General features: G+C 42.5%; 1 protein-coding gene, 1 long non-coding RNA gene and 1 pseudogene across 5 annotated transcripts in view; 1 reads left to right on the top strand and 2 right to left on the bottom strand.

Moving 5' to 3' along the window:
- Window positions 1–315: 315 nt before the first annotated feature.
- Window positions 316–10,602, top strand: LOC120621475 (uncharacterized). The gene is made up of 3 exons (XR_005658165.1): window positions 316–552; window positions 8,117–8,213; window positions 9,857–10,602. It is a non-coding gene; the product is annotated as an uncharacterized LOC120621475 (long non-coding RNA).
- On the bottom strand, window positions 7,924–8,032 carry LOC120622448 (uncharacterized; annotated as a pseudogene).
- A 1,023-nt stretch (window positions 10,603–11,625) lies between the features above and the next one.
- The window catches only part of PPARG (peroxisome proliferator activated receptor gamma), a 119,340-nt gene continuing 106,386 nt past the window's right edge, over window positions 11,626–24,579 (bottom strand). For 3 of the 4 annotated variants that reach the window (XM_039886764.1, XM_039886763.1, XM_039886767.1), the window contains one exon: window positions 11,626–12,080. In XM_039886764.1, the coding sequence (XP_039742698.1) occupies window positions 11,833–12,080 (248 nt within the window). In that variant the 3' untranslated portion in view covers window positions 11,626–11,832. The remainder of the gene's footprint in view (window positions 12,081–24,579) is intronic. The other variant, XM_039886766.1, reaches the window with a different exon arrangement.

Here is a 24,579-nt window from a genome sequence, read left to right as displayed (position 1 = left end):
TCTTAGTTTGGGCTCCCCCACAAGCAGACCCCGAGCAAGGATCTGAGTCTAAGTAGTTTATTGGGAATTGTGAAGGGAACACCAGTAGGGGAGTGAGGAAGTAAGATCTGTGAAAGAAGTCAGCCAAAAAAGGTGTATTCTCAAACTGGTTACCACTGTAGCAAACTGAATCTTATTCCCACTAGAAACTTTTGGGAGTCATTATAGCTTGTACCATACCTGGGGAGTGAGGGAGAGTAGTAAACACTCCTACTCTCATCGGTCCTTGGCTGAGGGCTGTTCCTGGGGAGCATTAAGACCCTGGCAACTCAATCAGGAAAAACAGCGCCAGGATGGCAGCTGAAGGCAGGCCCTGTGCACTCAAGTGGCAAGGGTGATGGATTTGGGTGGGACTCCTACATTCATATTCTGCAACAGTCTCCCAAATGGTCTCCTGACATCCACTCTCTCCCTTCTAATCCCGACTACACACTTCTGGAGGGCAGCAACTGTCTCATTCATCTTTCTGTCCTCAGCATTCAGCAACAGAGCCTGGTTCAGAGAAGAGGCTTGGTGGGTACTGAATGAATGAATGAATGAATGAGTAAATAGGGGTGGAATGGAGTGGCTATCAGGTTAGCAACTTTCTTCCTTCCCGGAGAGGGGAAGTAAGGGGTCTAGAGATCCCTAGGAGCCGAGAGAACGTAGGTGGATGGTGAGGCCAGGGCAGGAGAGATGGAAGTGGGAAGTAATTGGGATGAGGGAAGACCATCCCATGTCTTTGAGGTTGGCTGGCCAGGTGGCCATGAAGAAAGGCTCATTTCATGTATTTTATGGGGCGGGGAGGCTCCCTGGCTCAGGCCTCGCTGCTGTGGAATCAGTTTCCGCCCTGAGCCTGTGGGGTTGCGTGACTCCTGGAATGCTGGGCCCAGGGCGTGGAGGCAAGCAAACGCCATTAGCCCTATCAGTGATCTCCCAGCGCAGATATGGAAGTTTGAGGAGGCCCAGCCGGCTCTGCCTGACTGTAAAGGGACGTGATTGAGGCAGGTCATGGGGAGGTGGTGGTGATTAAGGGGGGGGTTGAGTCCCTCAGACTTCCTGCCTAGCAGGTAGTGGCGACCATGGGTTATTAGTCATAGTGTAAATCCTCTCTGAGCTCATAAAACCTGGGCAGAGAGTTGGTTTGGGAGCCTCCCATAGCTCCAGGGAGAAAAGCTGATTCCCTGGGGTGCAATTGTGGCCCTCTGGGCTTATTTTCCTAGTCTCAGACTAAAGTGTATGCTTTAGTCTTGGGTGTACCCGCCCTGAGGCCCAATTCAGAAAGGTAGGTGGAGACAATGGCTCTAATAAGAGTAACAAGAACTCAGTGACTCCACGATTTCTAGTTTATAGTGTTGGCAAAGCACTTTCTCCTCCTCTTTTCTCATTTGATACTTCGAACGGACTTACTAAAATGTAAAATTTTAATGTAAAATGGCCATCACCTCTATTTTATTGATAAGAAAACTGAGGCCCCAAGGGTTCGGGTCTGAAGAAATGGGGGTGAAAGGGAGCATATCCAGGTAGTCAGACCAGGGGGCCAAATTTCAACCACAACAAGTCCAGTGTTGGGCTCTGGCTGAGGTGTAGGTACACATGCTGGGGTGAGGAGACTGGCTTCCTGGGCTGGAAACTGGAGGCAGTAGCCTGCAGGAAGAAGGAATCTAAGGGTGAAAGGACTCTGGCCCTGGGCCCCGCCTTCTGTCTAGGCCACTGCTTCCTGATAATAAAACTCTTTCTCTACAAGGAGAGACAGGAGCTCAGGGGAGTTTCCTGTTGAGTTACGGGAGAGAATAAAGTCCTTTGAAGGAGTCAGAGCAAGGCACACCTCTGAAATGAGATGTGTGAGTCTGTATGTGTAGAGATCAGATGGAAACACCCACGGGGGACCCATTTAGGCAGGTTTCAACCCCCAATTCCTGGAGGCCATAGTGAAATAAATACTATTCATCTCCGATGGTCATTGTGTAGGAGAAATGAGGTGACATGTGCCCTTCCCCATGCGAAGCTCTTAAGAGCGGGGAGTTGAATGGACTCCTATTTCTCCAACAGCCCCTGGCATGTAGAAGCCACTCAATAAATATTTAGGGAATCAATGGGTAAAAAGAAGATAGAGGAAGTCAAACCTCTTATTGACCTCAATGAGAAAACAAGGCCATGTTCTGGAATGTTTGTTGGTCATTTCCTTTGCTTCACTGTCCTGTGATTGTCCTCATCTCCATCGTTTCCACGTTGCCCTGCTGGCCCACCTCACCCCTCAGCTGCAGACCCCCATCTATTTAAGAGCCAACTAGACACCCCCACCTGGATGTCCAACAGGCTCCCACTCTTGCTATTTCTAAAGTAGGACTTGTTATCCTTCCCTCAAACAAGCCTCCATCTCAGTAATGAACATGCCCTGTGCTGCCCTATTGCCCAAGTCAAACCCTGAGAATCGCCCTAGACTGCCCCTCTCCCTTGCCCACAGATTAAGCAGATTTGGCCTGTTTCCCAAATCTGTCTGCTCCTGTCCCCATTGCCAACGCCTTCCCCTCACTCATGTCACCGTTGACTTAAGAAATATCCAAACCTGTAGAGAATTTTTATGAGTTTATTTGAGCCAAAATGATGACATTTGCCAGGGAGCAAGCCCTCAAATTCTCCTGAGATTAATAATATTGCGACTTCTTTTATGCATTTGAAATTAAGGAGGGTACACGTAAGGAAGATTGGAGAAAGCAAGTCAGGGATTAGATTACAGATGGTTAACAAGATTATGTGCTCCCTTGAGGGTTCATAACCCCTTCCAGGGGTATTACTTCTGGCATTTCAAAGATGTGTTAACCTAGAAAAATGGATAGGGGTGGCTTAAAACCTTTCACTATAGAAGTTATAGGCCTGGGGCGTAACTACCCGCCATGATCTGCCCAGTTAGGAATTTATGATCACATCACCCTGTGAGGTTACTTTGATAGAACCCCTTTTTTCATCCACACCGCCATCTTCTCTTGTCTGCAAGATCATCGTAGTCTCCTAGTGGTCTTCCCACCTCCCATCAAGTCCTATCTCCTTTCTGGCTGACAAAGTGGCTAGAGTAATGTGTCTAATTTTGCTCCTTCCCTGTTTAACTCTCCCATGACTCTCTGCTCCCCCTTGGAAAAAGTCCAGACTCCTTCATGCATTAGTATAGGCCCCTCCCCTAATTCGATTCCATTCTACTGTTTCAGACTTTTCCCTGTCCCAGCACCCTTTGGTTCCTGTCACACCAAAATATCCATTCTTCCACTTGCCAGGTGGCACTGGTGTTGCCATTTTATGTGCAAGTCTCTTCTAGGAGAGTGTGAGTTCCTTGGGGTGAGTCATGCCAGGCATATCTGAATATCCCCAGAGTTGGGGATAGAGAATGTCAGTGAACATTTGCTAACATTAAGCTCAAATCTCTTTCTCCTCACCTCTCTCAGGCTGACCACGGGCGACCTTTTTCACTTTGGAGCTCTCTTTCAGGCTCTCTTTTGGCCAGATTTCCTGTGTTTCAACCATGCAAGGAGCAAGGGTACGGGACTCAACATCTGATTATCACCTGTGTGATGTTGGGCAAATAACTTCTTTGGGATAGGTAGAAATAAATTAACTTCTAAGTGATATTTTAAACAATTTAAAATTTAAAAATATGTAGTTTGGGGAGTAAACTCCAAAGCTTACATAACTTTCGGGATAAAACAAGCATGGGTTGCTTTGGGCCATACTCCTTAGGTCTCTAGGGAATATTATGTGGAAAACACCCAATAAGGTTGTTCCAATTCCCAACTACTGGGTCCCCCAAGCTAGGGGCCTGATGAGATGCTGAATGCGCCAACCCTCCCTCTTTCTTGCCCTGCTCCCCTAAGTCTGCTCTTATAGCTGGTTTAATACAGTGGGAAGAACTTGGCTTTGGAACTAGACAGACCTGAGTTTGAATCCCAGAGGGGACCGTTACCATTCTGTGACCTCAGACTTAAGATTCTGTTTCCTTTTCAAGTGTCATGGGCTTAACGATACCACTTACCTGTGCTGCCCCTGCGGATTAGCCCTTCAGCCTTCTCTACCCTGCTGTGAGCCCCCGCAGGCTGAATCCTACAGATCCTGTCAATGGGCTGTTTTGTTCTAGCTTCCAGTAGGGTTTGGCCAATGGGAGACTCAGATGGGGGGACGTGAGAAGAAAGAGGACAAGGTGTTTATTCCCCAGTTGCTCTCTGCTGTTTGGAGTATAGCAGTGAAGGAGTTCCTCAATTCCTTGGGCCACAGCTCCGGCCAGGTGGCCCTCTTGCCCTCAGCGTATAGGGCTTTCTGCCATGGTTAGCTTTGGGCGGGGGTGGGGTAGGGTGGGGATGAGGGGGGGGTGTCTCACCATCCTTTACTGGTTTTCTTTACCTCCTCTCCTCAAACTTTGTAAATGGTCTCAGCACTGAGCTCTCTCCGATGGTCCCTTCTGAGTGAGCCAGTTATTTCCTGTGGGACCCTGACCCATAAACAACTTCACTGGGTTTCTGGAAGGATTAAATGGCTGCAAAGCAGTTTATAAGTAAAGCTCGTACTTGGTGTTTGAGAGGAATAATGACTATCATTGGGGACGGAGTTGGGAGACTGGGGAGGGCAGAGGCAGCCCTGGCTAGAATCTTCCCAGAAGGAGGCAGCTCCTAAAAATGTCTTCCTTCACCAACACGGGTTCCCCACCCTGGAGCCCTGGGAGGCCTGGCTGGGGACAGGCTTTTTCAGGGCACAGTTCCCATGGCTGTGGCAGGAGCGGCAGCATCATTGATAACATGCGGGGCTCCTCGGAGGCCCTCCTGGCTGCATCTCATCTGGCAGGCTCAGGCGGCCAGGGAGCCCTAGTGCCTGGCCGCCAGGGCGCTGACTCAGCACAACGCCTCTCTCTCAGCAGCTTGACTTGGGTGGAAACCAACCAGCCATCCGGTGGCCCCTCCCCTCCCCTCGGAGGCGGCGCCCCCTCTGGTTGGAGCAGCCCCAGGCCCCTAATGAGTGCTGGCTGGTGTCCTGTCCAGCCCCAGGCCTGTGGAGGGGAGAAAGCTCTCAGGCAACAGAGAACACAGGCTTCTCTGATGGTCAGCCAGAGAACTCTGTTTCCCTTCCAGCCTCCCCTAGAGCTCCCCAAGGTCTTAGGGTGTCAGAGCTGGAAGGGCAGAACAGAGACTCCGACTGTGTAGATGGGGAAACTGAGGCCCAGAGAAAGCGATTTCCCAAGGGCAACAGCAAGTCACTGTCAGAATCCAGGCCAACACTGGACAATTCCTCACAGGCTGGAGTCCCACGGTTTCTTTTCTGGTTAAAGACACTAGTCACCAATGTCCCCATGTCAGGATGAGCGCTTAGCAAATTGTGTCAGTTTGGAGATACTTGTCTTTAGAAGATTTTAATTGTTTAGGGGCTGTAGGCACATCATCTATATATGACCTCTCATCCTCCCAAGGTAGGAATTAGGATTTTCACAGACTGGATGGAGAAGCTGAAGTCCAGAGACAGGAAGCAACTTGCCTGAGGTCGTACAGCTAGTATGTGGCAGAGACAAAATTCTAATTGAAGTATTTTATGCCATAAGCTTGCGCTCTGCCAACCAGGCAACACCGTCTTTGGTTCTGTCAGAGACAGCAGCACATAGTAGAAAAGAGCCATAGGTGGAGTGGGCTTCAGGAAGCCCAAGGTCTAGCCTCAGCTCTATATCTCCTTTTCTTTTGTGTAACCTTGGGCTAGCTTCTTTCCCTAATTAGGCCTCACTTTCTTATCTGTGAATAATGGTGATCAAGCCTTTTTTGTTTCCTTCATGTGATATTCCATAAGACACGCAGGATAGGTACTATTATCCCCATTTTATGGACAGGAAAACTGAGACCCATTCCTTTATTCATAATGAATGAATTAGATAGCAATTGCTGAGAGACTTCTATAGGCCAGGTACTATGTCCCCAGAGAGGAAGGTGACTTACCCAAGGTCACACACCCAGAAAGTGGCAGAGCTAAGCCTCAAACTGACAGTGTATCCTCTCATACACACTTCACGGCCCCCAGTATTGTGGAGAGGTGGCCAGAAGATCACGATTTTCCAACTCTTGCAGAAAGCCCCTTGGATCCTCTTTGAGCCCAGCCCATGGCACTAAATAGATCCCAGGAATGACATTATCCTGGGAACTTTTGGCCTGGAACATATTTACAAAACTCCAGAGGGGATGGAAATATCCCAACCCACTCCCTACAGACCCAAATTAGCAAATTTCTTATTCTTCATAACCCCTCTGGAAATATAAACTATGTAATATCAGTCTAAAATTAGGAGCATAAGTCACAAGAGAAACGTCCCACTACTTTTGGAGGAAATGTTTTCCTAGCATCATCCCGTCATTTGTTCTAATTCAGCACACAGCAGTTGTCTTTCAAACAATTATTTTCTCCTAAACCTTACGGATTAGGGGCTAAATACTTTTGAGAGAACATATTTTTACTGTGCGGCCAAATGCTGTAATCCAATCTCTTTACCTAGCTTTGAATCTACAGGATATTCAGGGGAAGGCCCAGAACGCTTGAACAGGAAGAGCCTGTTCCCTGGTCCCAGGGTGCCTTCTTAAATGAAGGGCACTTTAATAATAACAATGGCAATAATGTTCTCTGTGGCCAGCACAGATGGACTGCTTAAGATGTGCCAAGAAACTATGTGAAGTGTTTTACAACCACTATTACATTTAATCCTCGTGATAACACCTATAAGATGGGTTTTATCCCATTTTACATACGAGGGTAATTAAGACCTACAGAGGTTAAGAGATTGGCCAAAAGCCATATGGTTATAGAACAAGTAGGTGGTAGAGTTAGAATTTTAACCCAAATCACTCTAACTCTAAAGTCCACACTAGGATATTGTCTCCCATAATAGTTGCACCCACTATATGCACAGTTTTAAGTGACTTACATAATAATCTCTTGGTCATCACAATAATCCCTCCCAGACTTCGTTCCATTCTTTTCCTTTGCTCCCCAATGCAGATACTCAGACTAGATTCAAGTCTGTCACATGCTTTGAGATTTTCTTGTTAAATTGCCAGTCTCCCTGGTGGTAATGTCAGTGTTGATAAGAGTACATGTGTCATACAACACCTTCGAATAAACTAATCCTAGTAGACTCCTAGGACCTTGGGCATGTTACTTAACTTCTTTGATCCTCAGGGTTCTCATCTTTCATTTGAGTTGATTGGCTCCTTTGAGCTCTAATTTTCTAAAATTCTATAACTGCAGGGCCTGTCTGGAAATGGGTGTGGGATATGCAAGCTTTGATACATGGGGGCAGAAATGGCCTTGCCATCAAGGCAGAAGTACTTTGCAAGTTTGGGGGCTGTGAGGTTCTTGCTCCTAGGAGCAGCAGAGAATGGATGGCGAGGGCGAGGCAGCCAGGGTTCTTCAGCTGGCCAAAGGATTGAGTCAAAAGATTATAGCCTGATTGAAGAGGATGGGCGAGTCACACCCCTGAGAGTGCAGGAATAAGCATGTGGTATGTGTGACCCCAGGGGCAGAGTAGGCCTATACGATGGAAATGGAAATCACTGAGGGGATGAGAAGGGAGAAAGCTTCTTGTCCCTCCAGGCCGTTGTTCAGGGGCGGGATAGCCAGTGGAAGCATTGTAGAGGGGATCTGACTTTTAGAAAGCTGACTTTCCAAAATGGACTTTCCTGTCCCTCTTTTGCCTGGCAACATCTACCAAATCCCCAACTGCCTACGAATACTGTCCAAAGTAGCTCCTTACAGTGGAGTGTGAGGCATGTCACAATCTGCCACTAACTTGGCCACATCACTTCTTACCCTCTAAGCTACAGTAGCCATACCTAAATTCCTGCTATTTTATGAACACATTATGCACTGTTTTTTTTTTTTTTTTTTTTTTAACACTTACAGCACCTGGTCTTCCTAGGTGGTCTCCCATCCAAGTACTAACCAGGCCCGACCCTGCTTAGCTTCTGAGATCAGATACATTCAGGGCGGCATGGCCGTAGACACTGTTACACTTCTGTGTGAATCCTTTTTCACATCGCTAGTCACTTGGACTGAATTGTAATTATGTGTCTGACTTCCTCAACAGACTGTGACCCCCCCTGAGGACTGGCCCTAGTCATGTTCAACTTCATATGTGGCAGACTTGACTGGAGTATGAACTGGGTATATATTTGATGAACGAGGTCAGTTTAGATGACATCTGATGGCCTTTTAAACTCTTCAGATCTTGTTATTTTATTTCCTTCCAATAAGCATTAAATGGAGGGACTAACATGTACCATCACATGGTGAGGGTTGGGGACACACAGATAATAATAGTGATAATAACGTAACCAGAGACAACCCAAGAACCGGGGTTAGTGAGGAAAGAGAAAAATAGGGAGGCAGCTACCTAGTGAAGAACAGGCATCTTGGCTCCTTTGTCCCATAGCCCCAATCTCTTCCAGTGAGTATGTGGGAAAAGAAGAAAGAAAAAGCAATGGGGATGCTCCTGCTGGAAACGAACTTTGGTTCTTTCTCTCGGGATTTAGAACTGAAATTGGCTTTTTTTTTGAGCTCCAATTTTCTAGAATTCTATGACAACTGCAAGGTCTGTCTGGAAACGGGCATAGGATGTGCACGTTTTGATACATGGGGGGTAGAAATGGCCTTGCCATCAAGGCAGAAGATTTTGCAAGTTAGTGGGATGTGAGGTCCTGGCTCCTAGGAGCAGTAGGAAATGGACAGCAAAGGGGTGGGGGCCAGGGTTCTTCAGGAGTTCCCACCCCAACCCCAGCTCCCCAGTAGGTATTTCCAAGGGAATAGGTATCTGGGGGCCAATTACCAACCCCTCTCATCCTGACGTGCTTTATCAGCACCAAACAGTTAATAGCAAATATCAACCAATTCAAAGCCTGCCCATGCCTTCTATCGCCTCCAGGGAGCCGAGAAACAGTCACTGGAATCCAGTAGCAACTAAGTAAGCCCCAGAAGCCTAATTTTCCCTTTATCTCTTTTTCCTCAGTGGAATTGATATAACTGTCCCCCTGGTTTCTTCCCCACCAGCTTATAATTGAGAATTTGCAGTGAGACACCAGCTAGTGCTTCCTGACTCTCTTGAGTTCTTATCGAAAAAGCCCCAGTCCTCTTGCTCCTCATCCAAATTCTATTAAAGAATCCAGGCCAGTTTTTGATGGCTGGAGAAATGGGGTGTACAGATATGGTTTCTCTCATATGTACCCTGCTATTCCTGAGCTCCACTGACAGCACGGAGATGGAGAGGAGCCAGGTCATATGCAGGGGCAGTGCTGGGGGTAGGGCTTCATGGGAGCCTCAAAACCCTTTTTTTGACTTTTGACCAAAGTTACTTTTCTTCCTATGTTGTTAACACAAATCTGTGTGTTTGTGTCCAGAGAAAGTACTATGAATAACTGATGATATAGTTGTTGATTAACTTGTGAATCATCCTGAGGGAAAGGGAGACAGAGAAAGGAGAAGGAGCTTTGGAGGCTGTATATGATTTGTCATAAAATATTTAGCAAATGATGGTCCAAACCACAGGGAAAAACTCAGAGAGATGGGAATTTGAAAGCTGCCAGGATTTAAAAGCTATTTAATGCTAATCGCCAGTGCCAAAGAGCTGAGAGCATCCCCCTTCCTCCCCGCATTGGCAGCCACAGCCTGGAGAATGTGGAAAGGGCTTGGATGGGCTGCGGAGCGCGGGTGGGAACTGAGAGCAGGCAGCGTGCTGAAAGCCCTTCTGTTTGGGAAATCTTGTAAACAAGGGATCTCCTCTGAGGTACAATCCTCACCTTGTCTACTGTTTGCCTGTTCTTTCTTTTTCCAGATCTCCTGGATGATACACTCTCCACATGGAACAGTAGCGAAGGCTCTAGTCAGTCATGTGGATATTTCAAAATATCCTGATGTTTGAGATCGAGGAAGGAAAGAGAAAATCGCCGTATGACGAATCGAATTTGTCACAATTCTTCCCAATGTCTTGGTGTCACTTAGACAATGGCTTCAGTCGCTGGTTCTCAAATGACATGGTTGTTCTCTGTTGTTCTAAAGGTTTGAGCTAAAAAGTTGTCTCTCCTAAAAGGTTAGGGAACCTACATTTTTAGGTCTGGCGCCAGGACTCACTTGTTACCTGACTCTTTGGAGATCTGTTTATTTTGGGGTAAAGGATGAAAGGGTCTTCCCTAATATTTTGGCTCGAAAGCCTCAAATGTAAAGTTTAATACCATAAGATAAACTAAGGGAGAAGCAGCAGGGAAATAATTTAGGTCAGCAGAAATAATCATCCTGGTGAGCTGGGACCTCAGGATAGCTTGTTTATAAGGCGTCCTTCAAAGTCATAGTATTATGAGTTCATGCGTAAGCAATGCTAGTGAATTTGGTGGCTTTAGTCAATGCTAGTGAATTTGGTGGCTTCAGTCAATGAACCTATTAATTGTACCAAGAAGGTCCCCACTTTTAGAGATTATATAACCTATTTGCTGTGGAAGCATGCATTTCCTAAATGATATGGACAATTAACCTTAGAGATCAGAAAAGTAAGAGATCTCTGGGCAAAGTGGTCCCAAGAAGGACCATAGGAATAACTCCAGCAAAACTGCTCTGCATACAGAACATGGTTCTCTCTCATCCATGTTTTGTTTTGTTTTGGTTTCTTCTGCTTGTTCCTGCTGTTTTGCCTCCATAGAATGTTACTCTCCTACTCCCTACCTATCCCAAATCTAACACATCCTTTGAGGCTCACTTCAGTGAATGTAAGAGTCACTCTTTACTATTCCAATCTTCATTAATCTTCACTTCCTTTGAACTCTTACAGTTCTTAGAGTCTGAACCATTCATTTGGCACATGATTATACTGTGCATTATAATCTGTTTTTATGAAAGATTAATCTTTTCTCCTGAATCCAATTTTAAGTTCTTTTTGGCAGGTGCCAGATTTTAAAACATTTCTGTGTTACTCACAGCTTATAACAGTTTAAAACTTGCCACTGAGTATTTGCATATGCCTCAGTATCCTGTTAGGAGGCTGCTCTTGGTGAGTGAAAGTCTTGGTTGGGATTGTTGAAAAAGACTGACTTCTTGGTAGGCCTAGGGATAGGCCCCAAGTTAGCACATACAGGTTAAGAAACACATGCTCTGTGTACTTTTTGGTTCTGAAGTTCTCCTTTCCTTCTTAGTTGTGATTGTTAAAGCAGATGAAGGGTTCAAAAGAGTTGTAAATTGAGTAAAAAATTAATGTCGATCAGCAGTTCTATTCACATTTTTTAAATGTGAATAGAACTGCTGATCGACATTAATTTTTTACTCAAAAAAGAAAAATAAAGGAAGGAATGAAGAAAGAAAGGAAGAAAGGAAGGAAGGAAGGAAGAAATGAAGGAAGGAAGAAATGAAGGAAGAAAGGAAGGAAGGAATAAAGGAAAAAAGGAAGAAAAAGGAAGGAAGGAAGGAAGGAAGAAATGAAGGAAGGAAGGAAGAAATGAAGGAAGGAAGGAAGGAAGGAAAGAAGGGAGACTGAGAAGAAAATAAAAAGAAAAAGCCTGGGGCAGGGTGACAGGGTAGGTGAGGAATACATCAGACTCAGTTTTCAAATAAAACCACCAATTTCATAATGTGGTAATTTTTAATATTAAAAGTAAATTGTAAATGTATCTTTATAAACAATATGCATAAAATAGATCTATTATTCTAAAACCTTTTCTTTTTAAAATGCTTTTTCACAGTAAATTTTTTTAGGTGTCAAATCTTCCCTCAAAATAATAGTGCAATTGGAAGAAGGAAAACGTCAGTGAATTTGGGACTTCTCTGCTAATACAAGTCCTTGTATATTTCCTGTAGGAGTGGGTGAAGACACATGTCTGTCTCTGTTTTCTTTATTACTTGCAATAGCTGCACATGTTCTGTTACAATCTGTCTGAGGTCTGTCATTTTCTGGAGCAGCTTGGCAAAGAGCTGAGAGGACTCGGGGTGGTTCAGCTTGAGCTGGAGCTCCAAGGCTTGCAGCAAGTTGTCTTGTATGTCCTCAATGGGCTTCACATTCAGCAAACCTGGGCGGTCTGTGGGAGCAGAAGAACAGGAGGTTTGGTTACAAAATTCTCTGGTGCCACATCTGAGGCACATTCATCCAAACTACTCACCTGTCTTTTTGTTGGTTTGTTTTGCTCTGGTTCTAAAATAAGGTGGGAAGGGAGAGTAAGCAGATAGAGGACAAGAACTTCATACAGGAAGACGGACTGAAACCAAGACTTATCAGAGCCCTTGCCAGGGGTATTCTTTTCCTGGCCAGGACTAAGTAAATCTGTGTGATCAGTTGACATAAAATGGTAGCAAGGCAATCTCCTCCCCAGACTGAGGACTCTTCTGCCAGTATGCTTCTACTCACTCAGAAATCTCATTTTTGGCTTCTGCTCCTTCCCAATGAGTCTATGTTTCATAACCTCCACTTACTTTTTCACCGCAGCTTTAAAGATGCTTTTAAAACGATCTTTATCTTCTTTTTTTCTTAATATATTTTCAAAGAGACTAGACATAGTTTTTCAGTACTGTTCACCAAATTTTAACAGGGGTTTATTCTGAGTGGTGAAGTTGCAAATAATTTTCACTTTCTTCTTTATACTTCCCTTCTTTGAATTTTCAAATGGTGAGCTTAAATTACTTTATTTTTATTTTTTGTTTTTCTTCATGCATATCTTGTTAAATGTATCCTTAAATACTTTAATTTTTTACTTTATAGTACTCTATACTTTTTGTTATATTTTATAACATAACCCTGCTGATGTTTAGAAAAATTATTAACTTTAGTATATGGAATCTATTTCAATTTCCTTAACTCTTGTCAATTCAAAAAGTCTTTATCCTGGATGTTTTTTTTTCTATTTTGGATAGACAATTACATCTGCAAATAATGGCAGTTTCATTTATTCTTTTCCAGTGTTTACATTTCTCATTGCTTTTTCTTGCCATAGTGCATTGGCTAATACCAAAATAATAACAGTGGTAAGAGGCATTCTTATTTTATTCCTAACCTTGAGGAGAATGCTTCTAATGGTTTACCACAAGTATGATAATGACTATAAATTATGGTGGATATGTTTTACTACTGGCTTTCTAAGTTTTAAAGTTTTTCATTTCTTTTAGTCAGGAATGCTGTTGTATTTGTCAAATGCTTTTAAATTTTTTCTATCTAAAGAGATGACCATATGGTTTTATCTTAATTTGAGTACAGAGAATTATATTAATAGATTTTCTTATATCTTTGTACTCAATTGCTAATAATATACTTAGGGTTTTAAAATTTGTAAGTGAGATTGGTTCACAGTCTACTTTTTTTGTGCTATCGTTTTCCTGTTTTGGTAATAAATGTTAACTGGCCTTATAGACTGAGTTTTTTTCCTTCTGTTTCTATTTAATAATGATCTGTTCCTTGATGGCTTCTTGGAATTCACTGATAGAACCATCCGAGCCTGGTGGTAAATCTTTGACTACCTTCAATTTTTCTTCTATAGATTTTTTTGACTCTCCAGGCTTTGTAGTACTTATAAGTAAAATTTTAGTAATTAATACTGGAAAAAAGTTTTAGATGATATTCTCTTAGAATCTGAAAGCTCTTATTTTTATTTAACTGAATGCTTTTTCTTTGTATTATTTAAAAATTTGATTTGTCAAAAGCTTATCTATTTTTTCCTTTTTAAAAAACATAGATTTTAGTTTTATTAATCAACTTTTTTTTAAAAATGGTATTTTGTTTTCAATTTAATTCATTCTTTTAACTTCCTTTAGTTTTTTTTTTTCTCTTTTTCTAATTTCTGGAATTGAATGCTTAATTTAGTTTTAGTGTTTCTTATTTTTTGAAAGATGCCTTTAAAGCTCTAAAATTTCCTCTGAGTGTCACTTTGGTTTCACTCCAAAGGCTTTGCTAAGTAGTACATAATTCTTTTCTAAATAGTCTGTCTTATTATTTTGATTTCATTTTTAACCTGAGTTATACAGAAGTGTGTTTTTATATTTCCATGTGGCAAGGTTGGGTATTTGTTTCTGTTTTCTGATTTCTAAGTTTTATTTTCTAAGTTTGTTGCATTGTGGTTAGATATAATTTTACCCTGAGGGGTACAGAGTTTATGTATAGCAGGCAGGACACTCATTTGATAGCCTGTATTGATTCCAAATTTTAGTTCTGAAAAGCTATTCACCCCCTTTTTCTAACTTTAATTCTTCTCCCCTTCACTGTAAACTAAAGCACTATATGAGAGTTTTTACTTACCTTTTACTATCCTTCATCCTCTAGCCTCAGTTTCTGTAATTATCTCTTCGCTCCAACCATATTAAACTATTTCCATACCAAGTCCCTCAAACATCCTATATTCTGTCATGGCTCTGTGCTTAAGCAGATTCGGTTCCTCCTGCATGAAACAGTCTTACTTTTGCTTCACTCATCTTACTGACTTCAATCTATTCTTCAAAATATAGCTTGTGTCATTATGTCCTGGAGGCCTTCCTTGACAATAACCCTACCTCTCCCCTGTTCTTCGATCCCCTTTCTTTGGATCTCTTAGCACCCTATAAATACCTCAGTCACTACTATACTCATAGATTACCTTTATTGAGTTGTTATCATTTTCCAAAGATTGTGCTAAAGGCTTTATACAGTGTGTCATTTAATCTTTACAATAAATCTGTGAGGTCAGTGTTTTATGGAGGGGAAAACAAAGATTTAGAGAAAGGAGTTAAATTTTGCCCAACATCTGTCACTTGCTAGTAAATGGAAGAGCTGAAATTTGAATCTGTCTATCTGATTCCAAATGTCATACAGCAGCAGTCCCCAACCTTATTGGTACCAGGGACTAGTGCTCCTATGAGAATCTGATGCCTGATGATTTGAGATGGAGCTGAGGCAGTGATGCTAGCGCTGGGAAGCAGCTGCAAATACAGATGAAACTTCACTAGCTTGCCCACCGCTCACCTCCTGCTGTGTGGCCCAGTTCCTAACAGGCAACCGACTGGTACCAGTCCGCAGTCCGGGAGTTGGGGATCCCTGCCATACAGTATTTGACTCACATTATTTTGTAGTATAAGTACTGATTTTCTTGTTTATCTCCCCTACTAGGCCATGAGCTATCAGAGGTCAGAGACTATGTCTTGATCATCTCTGATCAAGTGAAAACATAGGAAAGTACTCAGTTGGCTGAGTTAATGAGTGAGAAGGTTGTTCTGGCTAAGTGTCCTGGATTGAAAAGTCCAATTCTTTGGGCTGGGAACAAGACTAAAGGCAGGATCACTACACAATGAAGACGTCTCCTGTAAACGTTGTTTTCCTGTATCTAATAAACTGTAGTAACCTTTATCCATTAAGGTGAGGCACAGGAGAGCAATGTTAAAGAATGGTAAAGGTGGGGATTTTCGGAACTCTAAATAATGCTCTGAAATTGTTTCTTTTTCTTTTTTTTAATTACAGAAGGAAAGTTACCTTTGGTTTGATTTTCTTTTTTCTAACTCCTTTAACATGTCCCATTGACCAGAATAATAATCTTTTTCAAACTTCAGCATTTAATTTTGGAACCATCAGCAAAAATCTCAAATTCAGAGAATGAAACAAATGATTTAGTCCTGGCTTAGAGAATCATGCTCCTGGAGGAGTGGTATCTTTCTCACAGTTGCTATGCAATAACAAATACCCCTGACACTTCAAGGAAAACCAGGTCCTGGATTGGTGCTTTTGGTTTAATGATTGCTGATCCTCCCCCTGAACAAATGTTCCAGATTTCAAAGGCCAATGGCAGTGCTAACGCATGCACATGGGAAGTTGGCAGCACTTTGTGTCAAGACAGGTGTTAAATGTGGCTCCTCCACGGGCCGGGACCGCACACTCTTGTGTAGAACTCTCTGCTCATTGGGGTACTGGCCCTTTAGAGTCCTTTCTCCTTCCTTCTTCCTCTTGAGCAGCATCAGTGGGGTCAAAACTTCTGCTGAAGAGATTACATTAATCTAGTAGGTTTCATTTATCATGACAGTTCTAACCAAACCCTAAAACGCAGCTGCTAAGGCTTGCTGCAAACACTTGGATTTAGTGCAATATAATGGAACTGGCCCCTCTAGAAGTTGGGAAGGATCTGGTTTGGATTTTTGAACCCCACTTTGGCAAGTTACTTTTTATGATGTGATAGATGAAATTTGGCTGAAGGGCTGAAATTTTGTGGTCACTGATTTATACTTTCTCTAGTGACAAGTTAGATCATTTACAGATCTGTCCCACTGTCCTTCTTACTGAGCCTCAGTCAGGGCAAAAGGGAGTGCAGTACAGTGGAAAAAATAGTATATTTTACTTCTAGGTCTTTCACTAACCAGCTCTGTGACCTCGGGCAAGCTCACTGGGCCTTGATTTTCTCCTCTATAAATGAAAAGGATTGGACTAGATAGATGAACCGTAAGATCTGAATTCAAAAGTTCTAAACTTTATTCTTATTTGTGATTCCCTTTACATAATTCACATAATTAAACTAGAAAAATAAACTAAAAATCTAATTAGAAAAGTGTACTAACAAGCTTACACATTAAATTTAGGACACTTAGCTTATTTAAAAAGCAAAAAAGCTCCCTCTGGTCTTAAGTAATCTCTAGGGTCAAGGGCATTTGTCAGGGTTGCCCCTCGCCCTGTACCCTCCAATCAGCAACTAGGCCTTTCCAGTTCCCTTCTCCTATCTTTCTCTTTCCATTTTCCTTCTACTCACACTCACACCCTTACTGAGCTCAGCTAGGTATCACAAATGTGTCATAGAAATCTGTCTATTAGCTCAGTGCCTGCTAAAATATCATTCGCAGCATGCCTGTCTGAGATCCTCTCCCTGCACCTTGCTGACTGTTAAGAGTTGAGGTCTAGAATAGGATCAGGGTCAAGTGACCCCCCTTTACTAGCGTAGGCTGCTTAGAAGGCCCTTTTGGGAAAGTGTGGGTTGACTCACATACTCCAGGACACAACACTTAAGGAAGCTGGAGTCAATTACTGGTTCCTTCTCCCCAGGCTCCAAAGAATTGGGAAAGAAACCTTTCTGGTCTCCATTCACACAGTGCTGGAATTGATTAGACAGCATGTTGATTACGGGGAAATCTACAAAGATTCCATCTTATCTAGATCTGGTTCCCTTAAGTGGACAGCTTATCTGAAGCAGATTCAAATTCTCTTGACTCTCCTGGGATCTGCCCACCTGGGCCAGGCATTTCCCTAGCACAGATTTTTCTCAGGCGGCATCTTAGTTAGGGAACCAAATGCCCATAGTGGAATCTTCTGAAGGACAGGCAGAATAACCGAAGTAGATGGTTCTGTCTCTGTTGTAGGAGCTACTGTCATGGCTTTTCTAATCTCTCCCTATTGGCTTTCTGATAGACACTAATAATCTGAAAAGGACTGTACCCAGGGCATTTAGAAAAAAGAAGTCTGATAGCTGGGCAGCTGTACGATCCACAGGCAGTGAAAGACCTAGTTCAGGTATGGGTGAAAACTGAAGAGGAGGGAGGCCCCCTTAGCGAACTTGGCCCTTGGTAGGCTCACTTCTTTTTACACTTCCTCTCCAGTTTCCTTTATTCCATTGTTTCTTAAGTTCACAGATGTGTTAAAAAGAGCAGTGGATCTAGAAACTGAAGACTTGATTTGAGTCCTGTCTCTCCTCCACTTAGTTTCCTTGTCTCTGTGGACAAATCATCTAATCTTCCTGGGTTTTGACTTAATTTTTAAGACAATAGTATTTCTTTCCTAAAGTAATGGTGAGAATGAGTTAGGTAAAGGAACTTTATAAGATATTACTTTTGTGTTGTGTGTGTGTGTGTGTGTGTGTGTGTGTGTGTGTTCACAAATAACGGTGATTTCAATAGGGATGAATCAGGAGTGTAAGCAGGGATGGGGGTGGCGTATTCACTGTTGGAAAATGCAAGGTTTTTGAGTTGTTGTTGGTAAGAGCATAAATTTAGGAGCAAGAAAATAATTCCTGTTGCAGACACATGTTTGGGGGTTTGGACAAGGTCCCATTCATGTAGTTGAATGCACATAAGCAAGACAGTTTAGGAACGATAACAAAACAAAGCAGCCCTGGTTCCCAAATTCACTTCTTCCTGGAAGAGATAGTGTTAGGAATTCTTTGATACTTTTCTGATCTAACCATCAAAATCGTGGTAAGCATGAAGCAAAACTGTGAATTCAGCTAAGTTTATCTTTGGGAAACTCTGGGATGGCCTTTAGCAATTCCCTCCCACCATCCTACCTTTAGGAATAAATAATTTAAGAAAGTTTCACACGTGTTCTTCTTTCTATATTTAAATTTGAACTGGAGCTTGATTGAATGCAGTGATTCTCAACAGGCTATACATTGAAATCATCTGGGGAGATTAAAAACACACCAAGTAACACCTGGGTCCCATCTTTAGCGATTCTGATTTACTTGACCTGGGGTATGACCTTCGATACTTCTACAAGCTCCCAGGTGATTCTAATGTACAGCCAAGAGGAAGCACTACTGCTTTAGTGAGAAACAGTTGGAATCCCAGCCTTAAAACTTACCTGCTGGGTAATCTTGGGCAAGTTCCTTAACCTCTCTGTACCTCAGTTTCCTCATTTAAAAAATGGAGACATAACCGTAATCCAACTTACAGTGTTGTTGAGAGAATTAAATGAACTAATAGATGGAAAGCGCTTAGAGCAGTGTCTGACACATAGAGAGTGAGCTCTTTCTATTTATAATAGCATAACTCACCTCTTTTCCCTTTCTCCCTTTCTTCTCTCATTTCTCTGATCCTTCTGGGTCCTCTTTATATCTCTGCTATTCTTTCTCCCTCAGTTGCTTCCTTCTTCTCAGCCATTCCTCCTGCACGTCTCCCCACCCCCTTTCCACTCCTGGATGGCACCTTGTTGGGGATCTGGTATTAGAAATCCCAGCAAGGCCAGTTTAAATTAATCAGAAGCCTGAGCAATAAATGATTTTAAGAGAATGTAGTTGACTGCTGCTATCAGAGAAAAGGAACAACATAACTTAGAGATCTTGAAAATGCTTTACCAAACAGGCAGAGATCATCTGTAACGAGGACATTTTGCCATCAACACACACGTTACTGGTAGAGTCCCTTCACTCTGAAGTGAGTTAACATTCTAACATTTCCCCATTTAAACAATAGTTTAATAAATGCTTTCTCTGTCTCTGTCCAAATGGTAACATCTCTTCACAACAATGACACATATGATTTGGTTATGATGGTGGAGGGGGTTGACCATGAAACCAAACCCAGGCAATATTTTCTTTTATCTGTCCACTAAGCGATTCCGTACCAACTCCCCTCATCTCAAACGCTCAACTACCACCTCCAAAAGGCCCCCTCCCAAACTACAACAAAGAACACGAAAACATCTGGTAACCAAGTGGGTAGCACTTTCCCCTTTGCTACGTCAAAGCTCGCTTCATTGTTCAATGGGTGCCTCTAGAGAATTAAGCTTGGGCTCTGTTTTATTTCCGGGTCTTTAAGAATGGAAATGGGACTTGAGATTTTGGTCCTGCCCTTGGGACACCTTTGTCTTTCCTATCTCCTTTCACCTTGGGGTTAGGGTCTTCTCGTTGTTCTAGTCATTAGAAGTCACCCAATTGAAGTTCAGCCATCATGTCTGCTCCCCTTTTCTGTGACAGGACCAGGAGAGTAGGGTGTTCTTTCCCCAAGCCGCGGCATATGGATAAATTTCTGCTCTTTCTATGTCTAACACTGTCTCTGGTCAGGCCTGGAAATGGGCAGTGGGTGGGAGGCAGAGGAAGGCTGGAGTGCGGGGGAATTTTTTCTTTCCCATCGAGCCTTGAAACACTCAAGCTCCCAGATCCAACTACTCCTCCTTGCTTCCTCAACCTCTAGAAACACCAACAGCAAACCAAAGGTAGCCAACAACAAACCAAAAATAAAAAGGGGCCAAGTATCAGTTCTTGGCAATCCCACCCTTTCTTCCTTTCCACTGACCTTAAGGAGAACCCCAAAACAGAGGCGTGATCTCTAATCTCTAACATGACCTCTCAACACATAACGTCCCTCCAAACTGAATCCGAATTCTAGGAGCATGGAACCCACCACACTCCTATCCCCTATCTCCTTCAGGGCAAGTAGAGTTCTCTCCACTTTTCCAGCCCATCCCCCTTTCTTCAGTATCTCTTTCCTTTGGGGTTTTGTTCTCAGTCCACAACTAATCCCCTTAAAGTGATTGCTGATAAAGAGATTATTTGATATCTCCCTAGGGGTATTTATATTGTAATAAGTATTTTAAGAATGGCTATTGGTGGAAATAAGCAATTTGACTGGCAGGAGTGAGTGGAGCTACTTCAAATATTATACAAGGGAAAAGGGAAAATTAGCATTTATTGTGTGCTTAACATGTCTCAGGCATTTTGCCAGAGATTTCACATAATGTTATTTCATTTACTTAGGGCACTGATAAAGAAATTAAAGCTTAAGGAGGTAAATAATTGCCTGAAATCACATATCTAGTTAGGAGTGGAGGGGGCGGGTAATAACACTCAGGGCTGTCCATGGGATCCTGAAGCTTTCCAATGCCCTTCCTGCCTCTTCTGGTCTACTTATTTGTGAAGCTGGCAAGAACCTTGGAAGGTGCCTTCCCTGAGTACGTGACTTCTTCACTGCCTATACTGGCCTCTCTGTTATGAGTGACTCGCACCAGTCCTTGGTTTCATTCTTCCTCACTTGCAGATGATGTTTGAATGTCTTGGCGAATTGTGCCAGTCTGGAAGGCTGCCTGGGGTCACCCAGAGTTTAAACACACATTGTGAGAACCCAAAATGATAAAGTACTCCAAAAAGCGGCCCACTGACTGGCTGACTGAACTTTTTCCAAGAGTGCCGGTGTGGTGACAGAAATGACTCAGCAGTTTGGCTTTCAATCCCATGTCTGTCTCTGAGGTCAAATACAATCTTTTGCTCACTCACTAAGATGATCCTAGCCTACCAGGCTCAGGGTGAGGAGGGGATTTTATTTCTGAAGCAGTCGCAGATAAAGATGTTTCTATAGTCTACAATCAACGAAAGCCTCTATTATTGTGTGTGTGTGTGTGTGTGTGTGTGTGTGCGTATTGTATTTTTAAGTTTCTCAAATGAATATTCCATCTTCACCCTATGCTCCCTCTCCGCCAGCTCTCTGGATTTTAGAATTAGGGTGCCAGCAGAGAACATATACTTTGCCTCTGTTTAAGTCCATGTGGTTATGAAAAGAATGAACTAATGGGACATTTATAGATAACTCAAGTTGAGTCATTATTCAAAGCCATACTGGCCATCTGACAGGGTTTTCCCATTGGTCATGGCAGCATGGTGGGATGAGTAGAAGGGTGGAAGAAGGGAAGAGTGTCATAAACTATGTAGAAACAGTAGGTGCTCATTAAATAGTTTTCGATTAATAAATGAATGCTATTACTCTTTGACACAATCACAGCCCAAGATGGGGGATATGAACCATAAGGTAATAACACTCTTAGACTGTCCTGCTTAAGGCTTAGTCATATGAGAAATCAGATAACCTTGTTTACTCTCAATAACACAAGAAGAGTCAGAGAAATAATTTTCATCACCTACGCACCAGCCTGAGTCTTGTCCAAAAGAGCTGTATGGATAAGGTAGCTGAGCATTTAACTGGCGTAGGTGAGAAGAAAGTGGCCTACTAGTGTTCGTACTATTTTTAATACCCAAGTTTTAGACTATTTGGGGTTTTGTCTCCTCCCAGTTAACAAGTAAGGATGATACTAACAAAGAACATGTGGGGGCGACTGGACGGTGCAGAATCAGAGGCCCTTTAAGCTGGGGTTTCCTCACGAGAAGTGTAGGCGCACTCAGGCACATACTCTCTGTCTTTGGTTCGAGAGGAATGTTATATTGTCCATTCTAACTTGTAGAAATAGTTCTGCAGTAAAATGGAAAGGTCACACATGAGCTAGTAATATCCCCAAGATTTTGAAGGGCAGTTAAGGGTGGGGAAGAGACACGGAGCTCCTCACACTCCATGCCTGTGGGACCTTAAGTGTTCTGAGAGCTGGAAGGAGGTGTTCTGCTGTTGCAGCTCAACAGGTGTCGTTTCGACTGTTTCTGATGGGCAAGACGAAATTAAGTTACTGGATGATATTTTAACAATTTTAAATTTCTCTCATAAATTTTTCTGCAATCACATCTCTATTAGAACCTGGTATAAGATGGTATCAGACTAAGTATGAATGTATTTACTTAGTTACTCAAAGCTTATCGTCAATTTTTGTGGGGAGCTCTGCAAATAGGGCTATTATCTCCAGGGGTCACACTACTTGCACAAGATTAAGAACACAGCCCCAGTCTCCAGTGTTATCACTAGGCCTCACTCCTCCCCAGGGCAATTTTCAAACCTAGGGTATAATTTTCTTAGATAGGTTAAAATGGTGTCTCAAGAAGGGCTTTGGATATTAGTAAGTAATATGTGGACTATAACCTGGAAATTCTTGATTAAAGTATTAGGAGGCAATATGAAAATAGGTAATTTTGGATAACTCCCAAACAACTCCAAGACCAAGGTAACTAATTGGGATGCTTCCATATTTTAATATACAAAAAGCAGTAGTAGTTAAAGGCTTAAGTTTTAAAGTTAGAGAGACCCAGGTCTGAACCCTGGCTTCATCAAGGAGCTCTGTGATCCTGGGCAAGTTGCTTAATCTCCCTAAACTTCTGTTTTTCTGATCTGTAAAATAGGGATAATAATAGGCTCTGTAGAACTGCAAGAAAGATTAAACAAAGATTATGAATATATGTGAAGTGCTTAGCATACAGTGAAGTAGTCAATAAATGGTAGCTATTATTAATATTTGATTATTATTAATTCGACAAGCATTTATTAAGTATTTATTCTGGACCAAGGGCTGTGCTTTGATTCTATTCTAATTCCAACAAATTTAAAAGTCTGTATCTACATCTAAACCTGTTATCTATAGCTATACCTATATATATACTGTATAGTAATGACCAAGGGGAAGAAGCAGGGGCCTTAGGTTATTGACCTGATGGGACTAGCAGTTATCCAATATTTGATAGAATAGCAACTCCTCCTTGACCTATAAATGTATAGCTACAAGGACAATTTCCCCTTCTTGTATCCTATTCTCACTGCCCACTCAACAGCAGAAACACACATGTCCACTCCAAGAACAGCTGTCCAAAATTGCTTCGCAGAGAAACAACATGGCTGGGATTGCTGGAAAAAGAAGGAGCTGCTATATAGGTGGTTTGTATAGCCAAGCCAGACTCAAGAGGGTAAACGAGAAGGCTGGATGAGTTGCCATCTGTGGCCATTGTATCAGTATTTATAGCTCTTCTGTCATTAGGATGGTGATGGCAATCTGCCTAGAAAAATATATTGTAAAATCTAGTGAATTTCCTCCCCCATATCTTGGAAGTTTGGGAAGAACTGTAATGGATTCCAAACTGTTTTGAATTAACAAAAAGAGCTTTTTCCTGTTTCAGAGTTCCAGCTGGAACCCTCCTATGTCTTTTCTTCCCCAAACAGCAAATGCTCAAAGGGGCAAAGTGTCCTGGAGCTTGTCAGCTTTACCGAGCTTTACACTTGGCTTTGGTTGCTGGGTAGGTTTTGGGAGTTTGCTAGTGTGGCTGGCATGCTCTTATGGCGCCAGTTGCAAACATGCCCCTGCTGGAGGCAGTTTTATTACTCTTGACACTACCCATCCAGTCGGTGAAACTAGAGGGAGCAAGGAAAGCTATTACTCAATAGGAATACTGAGGAATAAGGTATGGATTATAGGTCCATCCATACCTTAGAGAATACCATGAAGAGAGTGCCGGTTGCAGACCCCAACACAAATGTGAGGGAGCTGAACACGATCCACTGGCCAGGTAGCAGAGGGCAGGGTGTGTGGCAGACAGGGCACTTGGAAGTGATAGTTAGGATACCTGGGTTTCATTCCTAGTTCCACTGCTCACTGGTTGTTAGATCTTAGACAAATTGCTTAAGTCTATGATCTTTACTTTTCTTTCTATGAAATGAGAAAAATACAGAATTGTCAGGGTCTAATGAAAAAAAGCATATGAAATGCTCTTAAAAAGTACACGATGCTTTCCTTTGTCTAGTTCTAGAATATAAACATTCTTTTAGTCTCATTCTTGCCTCAAGTTCAGAGAAGAAAGAGAGAGAGGAGAAAAAGTTGAGAACTGGGTCATCTTTCTCAGCAACCTTGGTTTGAAAGCTGAGTAAATAGTAGAGAAGTTAAGCACTAGGCCAATCTAAGTACCACATCTCATGGTATCAGCAGTTTCTAGGGTTGAAGTTGAGTGACAGTGATCTTACTACAGCAACTCCAGTTTCCTCAGCAAACACTTGTTGGGTCAAATCGGAAACTTCCTTTTATCTTTTTTTTAGTTTTTTAAAAAATTTTATTTTAATTAGTTTCAAGTATACAGTACATTGGTTGGACATTCATATAGTTTATAAAACGATCGCAATTGCTCCTTCTCTCCTCTGGTTTTCCATCTAGCCAATATATTAATGCTAACTACATTCCTT

Source organism: Pteropus medius, unplaced genomic scaffold (genome assembly GCF_902729225.1).
Source record: "Pteropus medius unplaced genomic scaffold, Ma_sr-lr_union100, whole genome shotgun sequence".
NCBI lineage: Eukaryota > Metazoa > Chordata > Mammalia > Chiroptera > Pteropodidae > Pteropus > Pteropus medius.
The sequence above is the reverse complement of the archived record's forward strand: the minus strand, read 5'-3'. Positions and strand labels throughout refer to the sequence as shown.